Here is a 17,654-nt window from a genome sequence, read left to right as displayed (position 1 = left end):
ATATACGCAATAATGTTGCCCAATGTGAACACAATGGGTAAATGGGAAACAGGTGTGTGGTCTAGATTGATCTGTAACACATGTGGATATACAAAATAACTTAAGACTGTATGTGCATAGTCAAAAAAAAATAAACAGCTCTCCAATCCCAGTTGACCCCTTCTAAGCCCTTGTACACACGGTCGGAGAATCCGTCGGAATGTGTCCTAACGGACCGTGTCGTCGGATAATCCGACTGTGTGTGGTATGCATCGGACTGATTCCGTCGGAATATCTGTCGGACCCAATTTTCCAACATGTTGGAAGTATTTCCCGACCAACTGGTTCGATCAGACATACTCCGATCATGTGTAGCGAATTTTGATCGGACCAAGTGCCATGCATGCTCAGATCAAATTCCTACATCAAAGCTATTGGCTACTAGCCTGAATGTAGTCCCATCGTAACGAAATTACGTCATCACGTTCTGAAAGATCGGATTTTTCGACAACTTAGTCCGACCGTGTGTATGCAACAGTTTCGGACACAATCCGTCGGACTAAATCCGACGGACAAAATCCGACGGGTTTGGTTGGCAGAATCTCCGACTGTGTGTACAGGGGCTTAGCCCTTGTACACACAGTCGGAGAATCCGTCGGAATGTGTCCTATCGGACCGTGTTGTCAGATAATCCAACTGTGTGTGGTATGCATCGGACTGACTCCGTCGGACCCAATTTTCCAACATGTTGGAAATATTTTCCGACCAACTGGTTCGATCGGACATACTCCAATCATGTGTAGAGAATTTTGATCGGACCAAGTGCCACGCATGCTCAGATCAAATTCCTACATCAAAGCTATTGGCTACTAGCCTGAATGTAGTCCCATCGTAACGAAATTACGTCATCACGTTCTGAAAGATCGGATTTTTCGACAACTTAGTCCGACCGTGTGTATGCAACAGTTTCGGACACAATCCGTCAGACTAAATCCGACGGACAAAATCCGACGGGTTTGGTTGGCAGAATCTCCGACCGTGTGTACAGGGGCTTAGCCCTTGTACACACAGTCGGAGAATCTGTCGGAATGTGTCCTATCGGACCGTGTTGTCAGATAATCCAACTGTGTGTGGTATGCATCGGACTGACTCCGTCGGACCCAATTTTCCAACATGTTGGAAATATTTTCCGACCAACTGGTTCGATCGGACATACTCCGATCATGTGTAGAGAATTTTGATCGGACCAAGTGCCACGCATGCTCAGATCAAATTCCTACATCAAAGCTATTGGCTACTAGTCCCATCATAACGAAATTACGTCATCACGTTCTGAATGATCGGATTTTTCGACAACTTAGTCCGACCGTGTGTATGCAACAGTTTCGGACAAGATCCGACAGGCAAAATCCGACGGACAAAATCCGACGGATTTGGTTGGCAGAATGTCTGACCGTGTGTACAGGGGCTTAGGGAAAACACGTTGGAAGGAGACAGTTGTAACTTCGGAGAGCACAGTCCACACTGCTGTAACATTTTTCAAGTGCCTTTTAAAATAAATTGATTTTAATCAAAAGATAATGCCCTCTTATGCCCCGTACACACAGTCGGATTTTCCGATGGAAAATGTTCGATGGGAGCCTTGTGTAGGCTCCATCATACATTTTCCATCGGAATTTACGTTGCACAAAATTTCGGATCTGGTTCTCAATTTTCCGATAACAAAATCTGTTTGTGTAAATTCTGATCGTGTGTACACGATTCTGATGCACAAAGTGCCACGCATGCTCAGGATCAAGCAGAAGAGCAGCACTGGCTATTGAACTTCATTTTTCTCAGCTCATCGTACATGTTGTACGTCACCGTGTTCTTGAAATTCAGAATTTCCGACCAACTTTGTGTGACCGTGTGTATGCAAGACAAGTTTGAGCCAACATCTGTCGGGAAAAAAAACCTGGATTTTGTTGTCGGAATGTGCAATCGTGTGTGCGCAGCATTAGTCTTCCTCCAATTTTTTTTTACTATCCTTCATGAGCTGCTAATTGGGGATCCACTTGAGCCCTCTGAGGAAGTTTTAGATGAATCCATTTCATCAGCAGCAGATGAGCGTCCATGCTTACTCATCCATCCAGATCTGCTGGGAGCTGCTGTCCATTGTGAATCTCTGAGGTTTGTCAGACAGAGGAATGTATCCCTAAGCTGTGGCTCAGCACACATGCTTGTGACCTATGTGGGTTTGGTAAGCAGACAATTTTTGGTACTTTTGAGCATGGTGGTCTCTTTATACTAAAGTGTCCAGACACCTTGGAATCTGCATCTGCTCGATTGGGACTCACAGGATAATTGGATTTATTTTCAATTCAGCCCATTCACTCTGTTGAATGTGATTTGTTTTCCCATAGACTTTTAGGAACCTGAGAGAGACTGTTGAAATATACAGGTCCTTCTCAAAAAATTAGCATATTGTGATAAAGTTCATTATTTTCTGTAATGTACTGATAAACATTAGACTTTCATATATTTTAGATTCATTACACACAACTGAAGTAGTTCAAGCCTTTTCTTGTTTTAATATTGATGATTTTGGCATACAGCTCCTGAAAACCCCAAAATCCTATCTCAAAAAATTAGCATATCATGAAAAGGTTCTCTAAACAAGCTATTAACCTAATCATCTGAATCAACTAATTAACTCTAAACACCTGCAAAAGATTCCTGAGGCTTTTAAAAACTCCCAGCCTGGTTCATTACTCAAAACCGCAATCATGGGTAAGACTGCCGACCTGACTGCTGTCCAGAAGGCCATCATTGACACCCTCAAGCAAGAGGGTAAGACACAGAAAGAAATTTATGAACGAATAGGCTGTTCCCAGAGTGCTGTATCAAGGCACCTCAGTGGGAAGTCTGTGGGAAGGAAAAAGTGTGTCAGAAAACGCTGCACAACGAGAAGAGGTGACCGGACCCTGAAGAAGATTGTGGAGAAGGACCGATTCCAGACCTTGGAGGACCTGCGGAAGCAGTGGACTGAGTCTGGAGTAGAAACATCCAGAGCCACCATGAACAGGCGTGTGCAGGAAATGGGCTACAGGTGCCGCATTCCCCAGGTCAAGCCACTTTTGAACCAGAAACAGCGGCAGAAGCGCCTGACCTGGGCTACAGAGAAGCAGCACTGGACTGTTGCTCAGTGGTCCAAAGTACTTTTTTCGGATGAAAGCAAATTTTGCATGTCATTCGGAAATCAAGGTGCCAGAGTCTGGAGGAAGACTGGGGAGAGGGAAATGCCAAAATGCCTGAGGTCCAGTGTCAAGTACCCACAGTCAGTGATGGTCTGGGGTGCCATGTCAGCTGCTGGTGTTGGTCCTCTGTGTTTTATCAAGGGCAGGGTCAATGCAGCTAGCTATCAGGAGATTTTGGAGCACTTCATGCTTCCATCTGCTGAAAAGCTTTATGGAGATGAAGATTTCATTTTTCAGCACGACCTGGCACCTGCTCACAGTGCCAAAACCACTGGTAAATGGTTTACTGACCATGGTATTACTGTGCTCAATTGGCCTGCCAACTCTCCTGACCTGAACCCCATAGAGAATCTGTGGGATATTGGGAAGAGAAAGTTGAGAGACGCAAGACCCAACACTCTGGATGAGCTTAAGGCCGCTATCGAAGCATCCTGGGCCTCCATAACACCTCAGCAGTGCCACAGGCTGGTTGCCTCCATGCCACGCCGCATTGAAGCAGTCATTTCTGCAAAAGGATTCCCGACCAAGTATTGAGTGCATAACTAAACATAATTATTTGAAGGTTGACTTTTTTTGTATTAAAAACACTTTTCTTTTATTGGTCGGATGAAATATGCTAATTTTTTGAGATAGGATTTTGGGGTTTTCAGGAGCTGTATGCCAAAATCATCAATATTAAAACAAGAAAAGGCTTGAACTACTTCAGTTGTGTGTAATGAATCTAAAATATATGAAAGTCTAATGTTTATCAGTACATTACAGAAAATAATGAACTTTATCACAATATGCTAATTTTTTGAGAAGGACCTGTATTTACTGTCTTGTCAGTTTTTCCTTTTCAGATCATATACTCGTTGTGTTTGAATTTCAATGTTTATTTTTTTTTGATTATGCACATACATTCTTAAGATATTTTGTATATCCACATGTGTTATAGGTCAATCTAGACCACACACCTGTTTCCAATTTACCCATCGTGTTCACACTGGGCAACATTATTGTGTATATTTTATACCACTGTGGGTTTTCCTACCCTTTACATAGAATCAGTGCACCTTTACACTATCAATCAATTATTACATTTTATTATAATGTGTCACTATCAGCTGATTTGTAAAAACAGGGAAAAAAACTGATACAAACTTGGGCACTTGTCTGTGTCTTTCATTCAGTGGAAAATTTAAATGAGATGTTGAGTTGGTTTTTAAGGGCAATTGCTTTGTCTTATTACCATACATGTATTTCCATGCCACATACAAGAAGATAAAAAAAAAAACGCTGCCTATAATGATCAGACAGCAACTGAGTCCACCATTGCTTAGGCCGGGTTTACACTGGTATGACAAACGCTCCGACATTGGGAGCTCATGTCGCATGATGTGTGAAAATCAATGTTTCCCTATGGGAGCTGTCTAACTGGTCTGACACAAGTCTTTGAAAATGCTCCCTGCACTACTTTGGTCTGACATTGGTCTTACTTCAGACCATTGAATATCCCTAAATTCGAATTAAAGTAGGATCACTGTCTTGACTGATCCGACATTGGCGTGCTCTGATCTTGAAGGGGACCTCCACACCAATTATTTTTTTTTAAACGGCTTGGGTTCCCCCTCCAAGAGCATACCAGGCCCTTCGGTCTAGTATGGATTCTAAGGGTCCCCCCAAAATCCATACCAGAACCTTATCCGGCAGGTCAGGAAAGGAAAGCAACCAGCATTAGAGCAGGAGAAAGAGTTGAGTCAACATCAGAAGAAGAACAGAGGCAGAAGACAGCGGAGAAGACCCAGTAAAAGAGTGAGAAGATAGCGGAGAAGACCCGGCAGAAGTGCTGGAGAGGGAAGAAGAAGTTGGAAGGGATGCCGGAGCTGCCTTAATAAATTACTTTAACACCCTGTGTGCGGTGTTTTATTGTTGACACTTTTTTTCAGGTGAATGGGTAGGGGTACAATGTACCCCATACTAATTCACATAGGGTGAGGGGCCCAGGGCCCCCCCTGCCCCAAAGCACCCACCCTCCCCCATGTTGAGTGCATGCGGCCTGGTACAGTTCAGGAGGGGGGCACTCGCTCATCCTCACCCCCTTTTCTGACCTGCCAAGTTGTGTGCTTGGAAAAGAGTCTGGTATGGAGTTTGGGGGGACCCAACGCCATATTTTCAGTGTGGGGGTTCCCCTTAAAATCCATACCAGACCGAAGGGCCTGGTATGTTCTTGGAGGGGGAACCCATGCCATTTTTTTTACATTTTGCGTGGAGTTCCCCCTAAAGATTCATACCAGACAGTGCCTGGTATTGTCAGGGATCAAAGTCGGTCAAAGTCGGAGAGCCTGTTCATTGAAGTTGGATACATGTCGGACTTCAAGTTGCTGGGGAAAGTCGGATCCAAAGTAGTACGACTGTCGTGTTGTACCAGTGTGAACCCGGCCTTATTCAACTTTCATTTTTTAAACTTATCCAATGAGGAGCTTTTATTCTTAAATGCAGCAACCCAATCAAATTTCACAGAATTTTAATTTTCACACCAGTAGGTTTAGAGTGGGTAGAAATAAAAGCCAAAGTGGGCTCAGGTGCTAGCTGATCAATCAAGTACTCGTGGACTCTCTGTGTGATGTCTGGGTGCTGTGACTGGTCTTATCTTTCTGTGTTTCGTGACTGGGTGTCTGGTCTCTCTGTGTGCTGTGATTGGGTGTCTTGTCTCTCTGTGTCCTGTGGCTGGGTTTTTGGTCTCTCTGTGTACTGTGATTGGGTGTATGGTTTCTCTGTGTGTGTGTGCTGTGATTGGGTGTCTGGTCTCTCTGTGTGCCATGACTGGGTGTCTGGTCTCTCCGTGTGCCGTGACTCAGTGTCAGGTCTCTATGTGTGCTCTGACTGTTTGGTCTCTCTATGTTCTGTGATTGAGTGTCGGGTCTCTCTGCTTGCTGTGACCGAGTGTCTGGTCTCCCTGTGAGCTGTGACTAGGTGTCTGGTCTCTCTGTGTGCTGTGGCTGGGTGTCTGGTCTCTCTGTATGCTGTGACTGGGTGTCTGGTCTCTCTGTATGATGTGACTGAGTGTCTGGTCTCTCTGTGTGCCGTGACTGAGTGTCGGGTCTCTATGTGTGCTCTGACTGTTTGGTCTCTCTGTGTTCTGTGATTGAGTGTCGGGTATCTCTGCTTGCTATGACCGAGTGTCTGGTCTCTCTGTGTGCTGTGACTAGGTATCTGGTCTCTCTGTGTGCTGTGGCTGGGTGTCTGGTCTCTCTGTGTGCTGTGACTGGGTGTCTGGTCTCTCTGTATGATGTGACTGAGTGTCTGGTCTCTCTGTGTGCTGTGACTGGGTGTCTGGTCTCTCTGTATGATGTGACTGAGTGTCTAGTCTCTCTGTGTGTTGTGATTAGGTGTCTGGTCTCTGTTTGCTGTTACTGGGTGTCTGGTCTCTCTATGTGCTGTGACTGGGTGTCTGGTCTCGCTGTATGTTGTGACTAAGTGTCTGGTCTCTCTGTGTGCTATGATTGGGTGTCTGGTCTCTGTGTGCTGTGACTGGGTGTCTGGTAGGGATGAGCCGAACACCTCCCCGGTTCGGTTCACACCAGAACTTTCGAACGGACTGAAAATTTGTGCGAACTTTAGAACCCCATTGAAGTCTATGGGACTCGAACATTCAAAATAAAAAGTGCTAATTTTAATTAATTGGAGTGCAGGAATGAACCCTGCTGCAAAGCATTGCATCAAAAATTGCATTACATGCCCCTGTTAAACAGGGGCTGAAAAATTGGGCCTTAGGCACTGGTGCAGGAGCCACAATACTGAAACCTCTCCCATATACTCTATTTGGAGTCCAGGAATGAGCCCTGCTGCAAAGCATTGCACTCTAATTACATGCTGTTAAACAGGGGATGAAAAATAGGGCTGGTGGCATCACCCAGAACCAAAAATGTTCTTCCAAGATATCAGAAGGATCATTGAGGAGGAAGAGGATAGGCAGTCAACATAACAGGACAGTCACTCAGCATCAGCATAGGCAGTCTTGAAGGGATGTGACATTTACAAAAAAATATTCAGTTACATCAGGTCAGTCGATCAACCGAGTCGGTGGACAGGCGCACCCTGTGATCGGTTACAAAGCCACCAGCAGCACTGAAGGTGCGTTCCGAAAGAACGCTGGATGCAGGACAGGCCAGTAGCTCAATTGCATACTGTGCAAGCTCTGGTCAGTGATCCATCCTCAAGACCCAGTAAGCCAGAGGATTTTCGTTGGGAAAGGTGTCCAAGTCTGACCTTGCCCCTAGGTATTCCTGCACCATGTAAATCAGACGCTGGCGATGGTTGCTGGAATCATACCTTGGGGCTGCAGACTAAAAAATTGTCTGAACGCATCGATCAGATGGCCACCTTCTCCACCACTCCTTCTGTGACTAACCGAAGTCTCAGCAAAACGTTGTCCAGGACCAGGAGTTTGTAACCTCCCAGTCTCTGGGAACGCATTGCACAGACCTTTCTGCAAGGCCTCCCGGAGATGTCTCATCCTCTGCTCCCCCTCGATGGCAAGATAAGGTCTGCAACCTTACCCTTGTACCATGGATCAAGGAGAGTGGCCAGCCAGTAATGGTCCCTCTCCTTGATCCGAAGAATACGAGAAACCTTTCGCAAGCTTTGCAGGATCAGGGAGGCCATGCAGCGTAGGTTAGCTGAGGCATTCGGTCCGGAGTCCTCTGGGTCACTAAAGACAACGTGATCCGCAGCCACCTCCTCCCAGCCACAGCCTCCTCCCAGCCACGTACAAGTCCATGTGTTTCTTGGGACTGTAAATCATCACTAAACGACTGCTGCTGCTACTGCTGATGCCAGGCTCCACCTCCATGCTGACACAAGCCTCCTCCTCCTCCTCTTCCTGTGTGATGGGTGGGACAGCAGGAACACTGTCTGGATAAAGGGGGCCTTGAGAGGCAAGGAAGTTCTCCTCTTCCTGCCTCTGTTCTGCCTCAAGTGCCATGTCCATTATTCCACGCAGCGTATGCTCCAACAGGTGGACAAGAGGTACAGTGTCACTGATGCATGCACTGTCACTGCTCACCATCCTCGTGGCCTCCTCAAATGGTGACAGGACAGTGCAAGCATCCCTGATCATGCCCCACTGGCGTGGTGAGAAAAAAACGAGCTCCCCTGACCCTGTCCTGGTGCCGTAGTCGCACAAGTACTCATTGATGGCCCTCTGCTGCGTGTGAAGGCGCTGCAGTATGGCCAACAATGAGTTCCACCTGGTGGGCATGTCACATATAAGGCAGTTCTTGGGCAGGTTCAACTCCTTTTGGAGCTCAGCCAGCCGAGCACTGGCATTAAATGATCGTCAGAAATGCACACAGACTTTCCTGGCCTGCCTCAGGACATCCTGTAAGCCCGGGTACCTGCCCAAGAACCGCTGCACCACCAGGTTAAGGACGTGAGCCACACAGGGCACATGGATCAGTTGTCCCTGTCAGAGGGCGGAGAGGAGGTTGGTGCCATTGTCGCAAATCACCTTTCCTGACTTAAGCTGGCGTGGCGTCAACCACCTCTCGGCCTGCCCCTGCAGAGCTGACAAAATATCTGCCCCAGTGTGGCTCCTGTCCCCCAAACAAACTAGCTCAAGCACCTCATGGCATCTTTTTGCCTGAGTACTTGCGTAGCCCCTTGAATGTCTACGGAGCACCGCTGGTTTCCGAGGACAGAGCACTGGAAGAGGCCATGGAGGAAGAAGAAGAGGAGGGGGTGGAGGAGAGAGGTGTGTCACAACCAGTAGTAGCATTTTGGAGGCGTGGTGACGTCCCTGTCCATGCCTGCTGGACCATGAGTCAGCGGTAATATGCACCTTACTGCTGACCGCCCTGTCCAGCGAGGCAAGGACATTGCCTTCCACATGCCAGTAGAGAGCCGGAATCGCCTTCCGTGAGAAAAAGTGGTGTTTGGCGACCTGCCACAGAGGAACCGCACATTGCACAAACTCACGGAACGGGGTCGAGTCTAGCAACTGAAAAGGCAGCAGTTGAAGTTCTAGCAATTTAGCCAAGCTAGCATTCAACCACTGGGCATGTGGATGGCTGGGAGTGAACTTTTTCGACGGTCCAGCAGCTGGGGCAGGGAAATTTGCCTGCTACAATCGGACGTGGGTGTACTGCTAGCAGAGTGCCCGCAAGTACTTGGCTGTGGCACACCTAATTCTACACCTTCATTCCTCTCAGTGCAGGTTTCAGAGAGGACTGAAGGTCTAGTGGGGTTGGAGATCCCTGCTGATGAGGAGCAAGGAGAGGTCTGCTTTGTTCTTTGGTGTGGGTCTTTGAGGTACGCTTGCCAATGAGCTGCATGGCAGGTCAACATATGTCTGGTCAAGCATGTGGTGCCCAAGCGGCTGATGTTTTGGCCACGCGAGATACGCTTGAGACATATGTTGCAAATAGCAGCAGTGTGATCTGATGCACTCGTCTCAAAAAAGGCCCACACCAAAGAACTTTTGGAATAATGCGCAGACACAGCGCCCTGCACAGGCAGAGCTCTGCGGTGTGATTCAGTCGGTCTGCTGCCCCTAAGCTGGCCCCCGAAGGGCATCCTGCCTCATTGGAGATGTGCCTCCTCCTCCTCCTCTCTCCTATCAGGCACCCACGTGGAGTCAGTGACCTCATCATCCCTTCCCTCTTCATTACTGGAGCAAACCTGGCAGTATGCTGCAGCTGGTGGAACATGACTGCCAGATTGCTGTCCTTCTTTAGCATCCCCTCTCTCTGCGCTCACGCTACTGCCTTCCTCTAGCTGGGTATCATCATCAGAGCCTTCAAAATGCTGGGCATCCTCCTGGAGCATGTACCCAACACTGTGCTCAAACAGTTCGGGGGACTCCTCAGGAGGACATGGTGGGTCTCGGGAAGGAGGGACTGATGATGACATTGAGACAAGGGAAGAGGACGCGTTGGCAGCTGCTTTGCTAGTACCCTGAGCCTGGGTGAGAGAGGATGAGGAGGATGAAGAGGGCTTGCTCATCCACTCTACCAAGTCTTCGGCGTGATGCGGCTCAACACATCCAGCTGCCGAAAATAAGGACAAACGTGTCCCATGGCCACGTGCTGGTGACGATGCACCGCGTTCATGACCAGCACTGTTGTCTCTAGACACAGAGCCTGCTTGCCCTCTTTTATTGGCTCATGACTGTCTGCCTCTCCTTGTTGGCCTTCCAGACAGAGTAATGGCCTGCAGGGAGATGGAAAAACCATCAATTGGGTAGTGTATATTGTGCTGTAGACACACAAGACCCACTAACTCCTACAGATGCCTGTATTAGAAAACACCAGCATAAAGGGTAGATACAGGTGTATACTGTGCTGTGCTGGAGGCACACAACACCCACTAACTCCTGCAGATGCCTGTATGAGAGAACACCAGCAATAAAGGGTAGATACAGGTGTATACTTTGCTGTGCTGGAGGCACACAACACCCACTAACTTCTGCAGATGACTGTATGAGAGAACAGCAGCAATAAAGGGTAGATACAAGTGTATACTGTGCTGTGCTGTAGGCACACAACACCCACTAACTCCTGCAGATGCCTGTATGAGAGAACACCAGCCACACGAATTTGGTGCGAATGGCCCATAACGTTCAGTATTCGCCAAACGTGTGAACAACCGATGTTCGAGTCGAACATACGTTCAAATCGAACACCAAGCTCATCCCTAGTGTCTGGTCTCTCTGTGTGTTGTGACTGGGTGTCTGGTCTCTCTGTGTGCCATGACTGGGTGTCTGGTCTCTATGTGTGCTCTGACTGTCTGGTCACCCTGAATGATGTGACTGAGTGTCTGGTCTCTATGTGTACTGTGACTTGGTGTCCGGTCTCTCTGTATGATGTGACTGAGTGTCTGGTCTCTCTGCGTGCTGTAACTGGGTGTCTGGTCTCTCCATGCACTGTGACTTAGTGTCTGGTCTCTCTGTGTGCTGTAACTAGGTGTCCAGTCTCTCCATGTGCTATGACTGAGTGTCTGGTCTCCCTGTGTGCTGTGACAGGGTGTCTGGTCTCTCTGTGTGCTGTTATGGAGTGTCCGGTCTCTCTGTGTGCTGTGACTGAGTATCTGGTGACTCTGTGGGCTGTGATTGAGTGTCTGGTCTCACCATGTGCTGTGACTGGGTGTCTGGTCTCTCTGTGTGCTGTGATGGGGTGTCCGGTCCCCCTGTGTGCTGTGACTGAGTGTCTGGTGTCTCTGTGGGCTGTGAATCAGCGTCTGGTCACCCTGTATGCTATGACTGAGTGTCTGGTCTTTCTGTGTGCTGTGATTGGGTGTTGGGTCTCTCTATGTGCTGTGATGGGGTGACTGATCTCTCTGTGTGCTGTGACTGAGTGGCTGGTGTCTCTGTGGGCTGTGATTGAGTATCTGGTCACCCTGTATGCTACGACTGAGTGTCTGGTCTCTCTGTGTGCTTTAACTGAGTGTCCAGTCTCTCTGTATGCTGTTATTGAGTGGCTGGTCTCTCTGTGTGCTGTGACTGAGTGCCTGGTCTCTCTGTGTGCTGTGATTGGGTGTCTGGTCTCTCTGTGTGCTTTAACTGAGTGTCCAGTCTCTCTGTATGTTATTTTCTCTCTGTGTGCTGCAACTGAGTGTCCAGTCTCTCTGTATGCTGTTATTGAGTGGCTGGTCTCTCTGTGTGCTGTGACTGAGTGTCTGGTCTCTCTGTATGCTGTGATTGAGTGCCTGGTCTCTCTGTGTGCTTTAACTGAGTGTCCAGTGTCTCTGTATGTTATATTCTCTCGGTGTGCTGCAACTGAGTGTCTGGTCTCTCTATATGCTGTGATTGAGTATCTGGTCTCTCTGTATGCTTTAACTGAGTGTCCAGCCTCTCTGTATGTTATATTCTCTCTGTGTGCTGCAACTGAGTGCCTTGTCTATCTGTGTGTTCTGACTGAAAATGAAGTCTGCCTGTGAGTGTGCTGTCTGTGTGAAGTGGAAATAGAGAACTGTAATAATACACATAAGAGGAGAGGAGAGGAAAAGGGGGAATAGTACAAATCTGAAAGGGGGCAATAATCCACAAGTGCCTGACAGGAAACATAGAGTGCTGTTCTAAAGGAAAAATATAGGAAGGATAGCTGTGTGCATTGGAGAGACCATCTCACTACTGGTTTTGTTGCTGAAAAGTGAGCTATATGAGCTGGAGGGCACAATTAAAATACAAATCGGTGCATCAGGGTGGAGCATCTCTGTTCAGCCAAATTTAGGACGTAAGGCAGAATTCCCCAGTGAGAAAGCAACATTGCCTCTAGTATATTGAGTACAGAATAGAATGGGATGATATTTGATTTTAAGAATGGGTGAGACTGCTTGCAAATGGCGGACATTTGAACTTCTATAAAACATTGTATATTGTAAGCTTGTTAACTCCTATTCTAAGCCATCAACTATGAATCTGGCTTTTTGGCCATATTCCAGAAGGACTGTATAGTTTCAATAAGTTGTGTTTTCATAAACAGCTTCACCAGATTACAGTATACAAATTATATAATATTTATTATTGGTTTTCCAGTCTTAGCAATGTTTGGTCACCTATATACATACATGGATGTTATATACTTTCAGCCCTGATTATTGCTAGTTTTGTCTACATTGATTGCGTCTCTTTTAGAAAGTGTGAATGTTTGTTTAAAATGTCATCACCACCGAAGAGAGATCAGAATGAATAAAACATTGTCATACTGTATGTTTGTATTGAACATATTAACTTCTAAATACGTATATACCATGTTTTTTTTTTTCCTAAGTCCCCCAAATCAGCATTTATTAGTGCTGCCAAGAAAGCGAGGTTGAAGTCCAATCCAGTGAAAGTTCGTTTTTCGGAGGAAGTTATAATAAATGGACAGGTTTCGGTACGTACAATGTTCAGATTCAACATTCCATTAAGAGCTTTTTTTTTAAATACAGTATTACTTCAGTTACTAATTAGACACTGGGTTGGTTTACTAAAAAAATCAAATGTTCACTTTCCAAAGAGAATGGAAGAAAATTTTTAATTACCTTAGCAGCTAATGCCGCGTACACACGATCAAACAATCCAGTGGAAAAGTCCGGCAAACTGAAGTCCGCCAAACAATCCCCCCGTGTGTAGCCTCCGGCATACTTTTTTGATCCGAAAGTACGGTGGACTTAGAATGCCGTGTTGCACTCCAATCTTCCCGCCGGACTCGCATTTCGGCGGACAATCCGGCCGTGTGTATGCCAGTCCGCCGTACTTTTGAAATGAGCAGACTTTTCCCGCCCGGAGAAAAGTCCGCTCATTTTGAGCGGGTCTCCAGGTAGGCGGGGCCCGCGAAGGAGACGTCGCTGACCCCGCCGCCTGGTATGGACTTAAAGGGGAACCCCAACGCCGGAAAAAATCGTCGTGGGGGTCCCCCCCAAGTCCACAACAGACCTTGTCCGAGCACGCTACCCGGCCGGCCAGGAAAGGGGGGGCGAGCGAGTGCCCCCCTCCTGAGCCGTACCAGGCCGCGTGCCCTCAACATGGGGGGTGCCTTGGGGAAGGGGGGCCGCGCGGCCCCCCACCCCAAAGCACCTTGTCCCCATGTTGATGAGGACAAGGGCCTCTTCCCGACAACCCTGGCCGTTGGTTGTCGGGGTCTGAGGGCGGGGGGCTTATCGGAATCCGGGAGCTCCCTTTAATAAGGGGGCCCCCGGATACCGGCCCCCCACCCTATGTGAATGAGTATGGGGTACAATGTACCCCTACCCATTCACCTGTAAAATAAAAGTACAAAAAAAACACAACACACGATAAAATACTTTATTGCACAGCTCCGGGGGTCTTCCGTCTTCGGGGGTCTTCTCGCCGGACTCCTCCGCTATCTTCTTGTAGCTCTTTTGCTAGCGGAGGAGCCCGGCTTTCTTCCTCGCCGCGCGGCCCCCCCTTCCCCAAGGCACCCCCCATGTTGAGGGCACGCGGCCTGGTACGGCTCAGGAGGGGGGGCGCTCGCTCGCCCCCCCTTTCCTGGCCGGCCGGGTAGCGTGCTCGGACAAGGGTCTGTTGTGGACTTGGGGGGACCCCCACGCCGATTTTTTTCGGCGTTGGGTTTCCCCTTTAAGTCCATACCAGGCGGCGGGGCCGGCGACGTCTCCTTCGTGGGCCCCGCCTACCTGGAGACGCGCTCGAAATGAGCGGACTTTCCTCTGCGTGTGTGGGCGAGTCCGTTCATTTCAAAAGTAGGGCGGATAGTACGGCGGACTTAGTCGCCGTATTAGTCCGCTCAAAAAGTGCCGTGTGTGGGCAAGTAGCCCGTTCGGAAAGTCCGACGGACAGTCCGTCGGACATACCGATACGTGTGTACGCGGCTTAAGGTCACATTAAAGTGATCCTGTCGCAAAAAGGTAATATCAAAGTTGTAAAAGAAAAGTGCTTAAATTCTCCTTTCCCAGAGCTTGAGTTGCCAAATGCTACTCCATTCACTAGAAATGGCCCAGTGAATTTTGTATAGAACCTGACACTTCTGGAAGTGTCAATCTCCTGGGACCAGAGCAGCTTTCATTGAATCCTCTTGCTGATATGGTGTGGAGGTTCAGTGAGAGGCAGCGGTGGGGAGGTTCAGTCAGAGGCAGATGTGGTGGTGGGGAGGGGGGTTCAGTCAGAGGCAGCGGTGGTGAGGGGGATTCAGTCAGAGGCAGCGGTGGGGGGTTCAGTCAAGAGCAGTGGTGGTGGGGATGGGATCAATTGTGCTGACTTTCTCCTGCAGTTTGTCTGCAGCAATGGGGGGGGCGCATAGAGGATGGGCAAGCGGGTCCCCTGTGTGGGTATGGCAGCAACAGGGGCGGATCCAGAGTCTAGTCTCAGGAGGGGTACTGCCAGAAAATACTTTTTTTGCGGGCAATTTATCAGGGAAATAGCTGGTGTTGGTGCTTCAATCATCACAGCATCATGGTTGCTATGATGTCAGGATGATTGAAGTGCAGTATTTCTATTATTACATTGTAAAATAAAATTAAATAGTTCAACTCACCAGAATGCAGAATCAGTGGGAGCCTTGAGCGTTTCACTTGCCATGTCACCTGCCTTCATATACGAATTGTCAATTGCCAAGGCACATGCCCCAAGTTGCAGATTGTCACTTTCCACGTCAACTGCCACACATTGTGGATTGTCACTTGCCACGTCGTCAGCTGCCACACGTTGCAGATTGTCATTTGCCACAACGTCACCTGCCACACATTGTGGATTATCACTTGCCATGACGTCACCTGCCAAATGTTGTAGATTGTCATTTGCCACAACGTCACATGCCACACATTGCAGATTGTCACTTGCAACAGCATTACCTGTCACACATTTCGGATTGTCACTTGCCACGTCACCTGCCACACGTTGTGAATCGTCACCTGCCACACATTGCAGATTGTCACTGGTTGTGTCACTTGCCTGCTAAGATGCAGATTGTCACTTGCTGCGTCCCAGAGTGAAGGCAGGCAGCAGAGGGATGATGTAATCTCTCTGCTGCCCGTGGCTGCACAGTGAGGGCAGAACTACAGTGATGCAGGGCGGGTGGTGAGAGATGATGTCATCTCCCTGCTCCCCCACCCGTCAGCCTGCTGACTGGCCAGCTAGCCTGCTCACCTGCCGACTGGCAGATGTGGTGGTGGGGAGGGGGGTTCAGTCAGAGGCAGCGGTGGTGAGGAGGATTCAGTCAGAGGCAGCGGTGGGGGGTTCAGTCAAGAGCAGTGGTGGTGGGGATGGGATCAGTGGTGCTGGCCCTTACTTGCTTAGTGTCATTCGTGCCTTCAGCGATGCCTTTTCCAACATGGAGTCTCTGCTTATAGCAGAAAGCTCCTCCTCCTTCACACTGTTGGTCGCCAGCTGGTCAGCTGACTTTCTCCAGTTTGTCTGCAGCAACGGGGGGGCGCATAGAAGATGGGCAGGCGGGTCTGCTGTGTGGGTATGGCAGCAACACCTGCTCGCTCACCCACTGACTGCTCCCCCCTGAGCAGGGAGTGTTCTGCCTGCATGCTCCTGTCACCTCTAAGCCCTTTTACATATGGTCGGACATTCGGACAACAAAATCCGATGAATTTTTTCCGACGAATTTTGTCCGAAACTGGTGTTGCATACACACGGTTGGACAAAGTTGTCAGAATATCCAATCGTTCGGAAAGTGATGACGTTCATTTGTTACGATAGGACTACGTTCAGGCTAGTAGCCAATAGCTTTGGTCTCGTAATTTGATCTGAGCATGCGTGGCACTTTGTCCGATTGGAATTCTCTATAAACGATCGGACAAAGTCCTATCGGATCATGTTGTCGGAAAATTTTATATCCAGCTCTCAAACTTTGTTGGTCGGACATTCCGACGGAAAAAGTCCGATGGAGCCCATACACTGTCGGATTTTCCGACAACACGGTCCGATTGGACATTCTCCATCGGAATATCCGACCGTGTGTACAAGGGCTAACAGCAGCGGTTCCAGGCTACCTCACGGTGGGACAAGCAGCAAAGCGGGGGGTGGCTGGCTGGTGGTGGTTCTGCCACTGCTCTTGGGCATCAGTTTGCTGTCCCCCTGAAAGTGCCACCCACCGGGTCCAATGGTAGGGCTGGCCTTGTTAGAGGGGAACAGCTGATTGTGACCCACTGGTGAAACAGGGGTCATAATGACACATGTACTTTATGGATGTGTTTCATTCACATCACCATGGATCAACACTTGGATAAATTTATTTTTTGATTGGATTTATAATTGGCTCATTGGAGCAGATTTATGGACAATTTGCACTTTATCATACTGAATTACTTTACAGACACATTGCACTTTATGTATATATCAGTTTTCATTGTATGTATTTTTGCACTTCAAGGAACTTTTTATATGTTAGATTTAACCTATTTATTTACATGAGTTGCACTATATAAGGTAATAGATGTAAACCTATTGTTGAGGTGAGAGTTCAACTTGCTCAATGGTGAAGGGATCACATCGTCACTTGATATATTGATTGAAGATACATTACACAAGTGGACTCTTTCTGAATTTCTTTTTCACTATATGGACTTTTCATTTTTTCACTTTATGATATTTATTGTATTACTGTGTATTTGCGCTGTACTGATATTTTTTGATTTTGAGATGTGGGATTTGGTAATTTGACCTACAGTATTCTAGCTGCATTTTTATGTATTTTTCTTTTTTTCACTGTATTTGTTGTGTTATTAGCGCTGGTTGATTTTTCACTTTATACTTTAATAGATGTAAACCCGCCTTTCTGTCTTTTTGACAGGTATTAAACAGTAAGTGAAGGGAAACTGTCTGACACTCTTTCAATATGAGGACGGTAAAACACTTTAAATATGCAAAATGGTGTTCATACAGCACCATTAGGCTAAATTTAAACAATAAGAAAAGAAAATCTGAGGTTCTACCTGAAGATTACTTTTCTAACCTGTCCTAGAAAAATTACAGCTAAAACCTCCATTGCACAT

General features: G+C 47.8%; 1 protein-coding gene across 3 annotated transcripts in view; it reads left to right on the top strand.

Annotated features, from left to right (window-relative positions):
• Positions 1-17,654, top strand: part of FRMPD4 (FERM and PDZ domain containing 4) — a 491,089-nt gene that overhangs the window by 417,626 nt on the left and 55,809 nt on the right. For all 3 annotated transcript variants that reach the window (XM_077482546.1, XM_077482547.1, XM_077482548.1), the window contains one exon: positions 12,965-13,069. In XM_077482546.1, coding sequence (XP_077338672.1) covers positions 12,965-13,069 — 105 coding nt within the window. The remainder of the gene's footprint in view (positions 1-12,964; positions 13,070-17,654) is intronic.

This window comes from Lithobates pipiens, unplaced genomic scaffold (assembly GCF_037356315.1).
Source record: "Lithobates pipiens isolate NorthernLeopardFrog02 unplaced genomic scaffold, aLitPip1_a1.2 Scaffold_16, whole genome shotgun sequence".
Lineage (NCBI taxonomy): Eukaryota > Metazoa > Chordata > Amphibia > Anura > Ranidae > Lithobates > Lithobates pipiens.
This window is presented reverse-complemented; position numbering and strand designations above follow the sequence as displayed.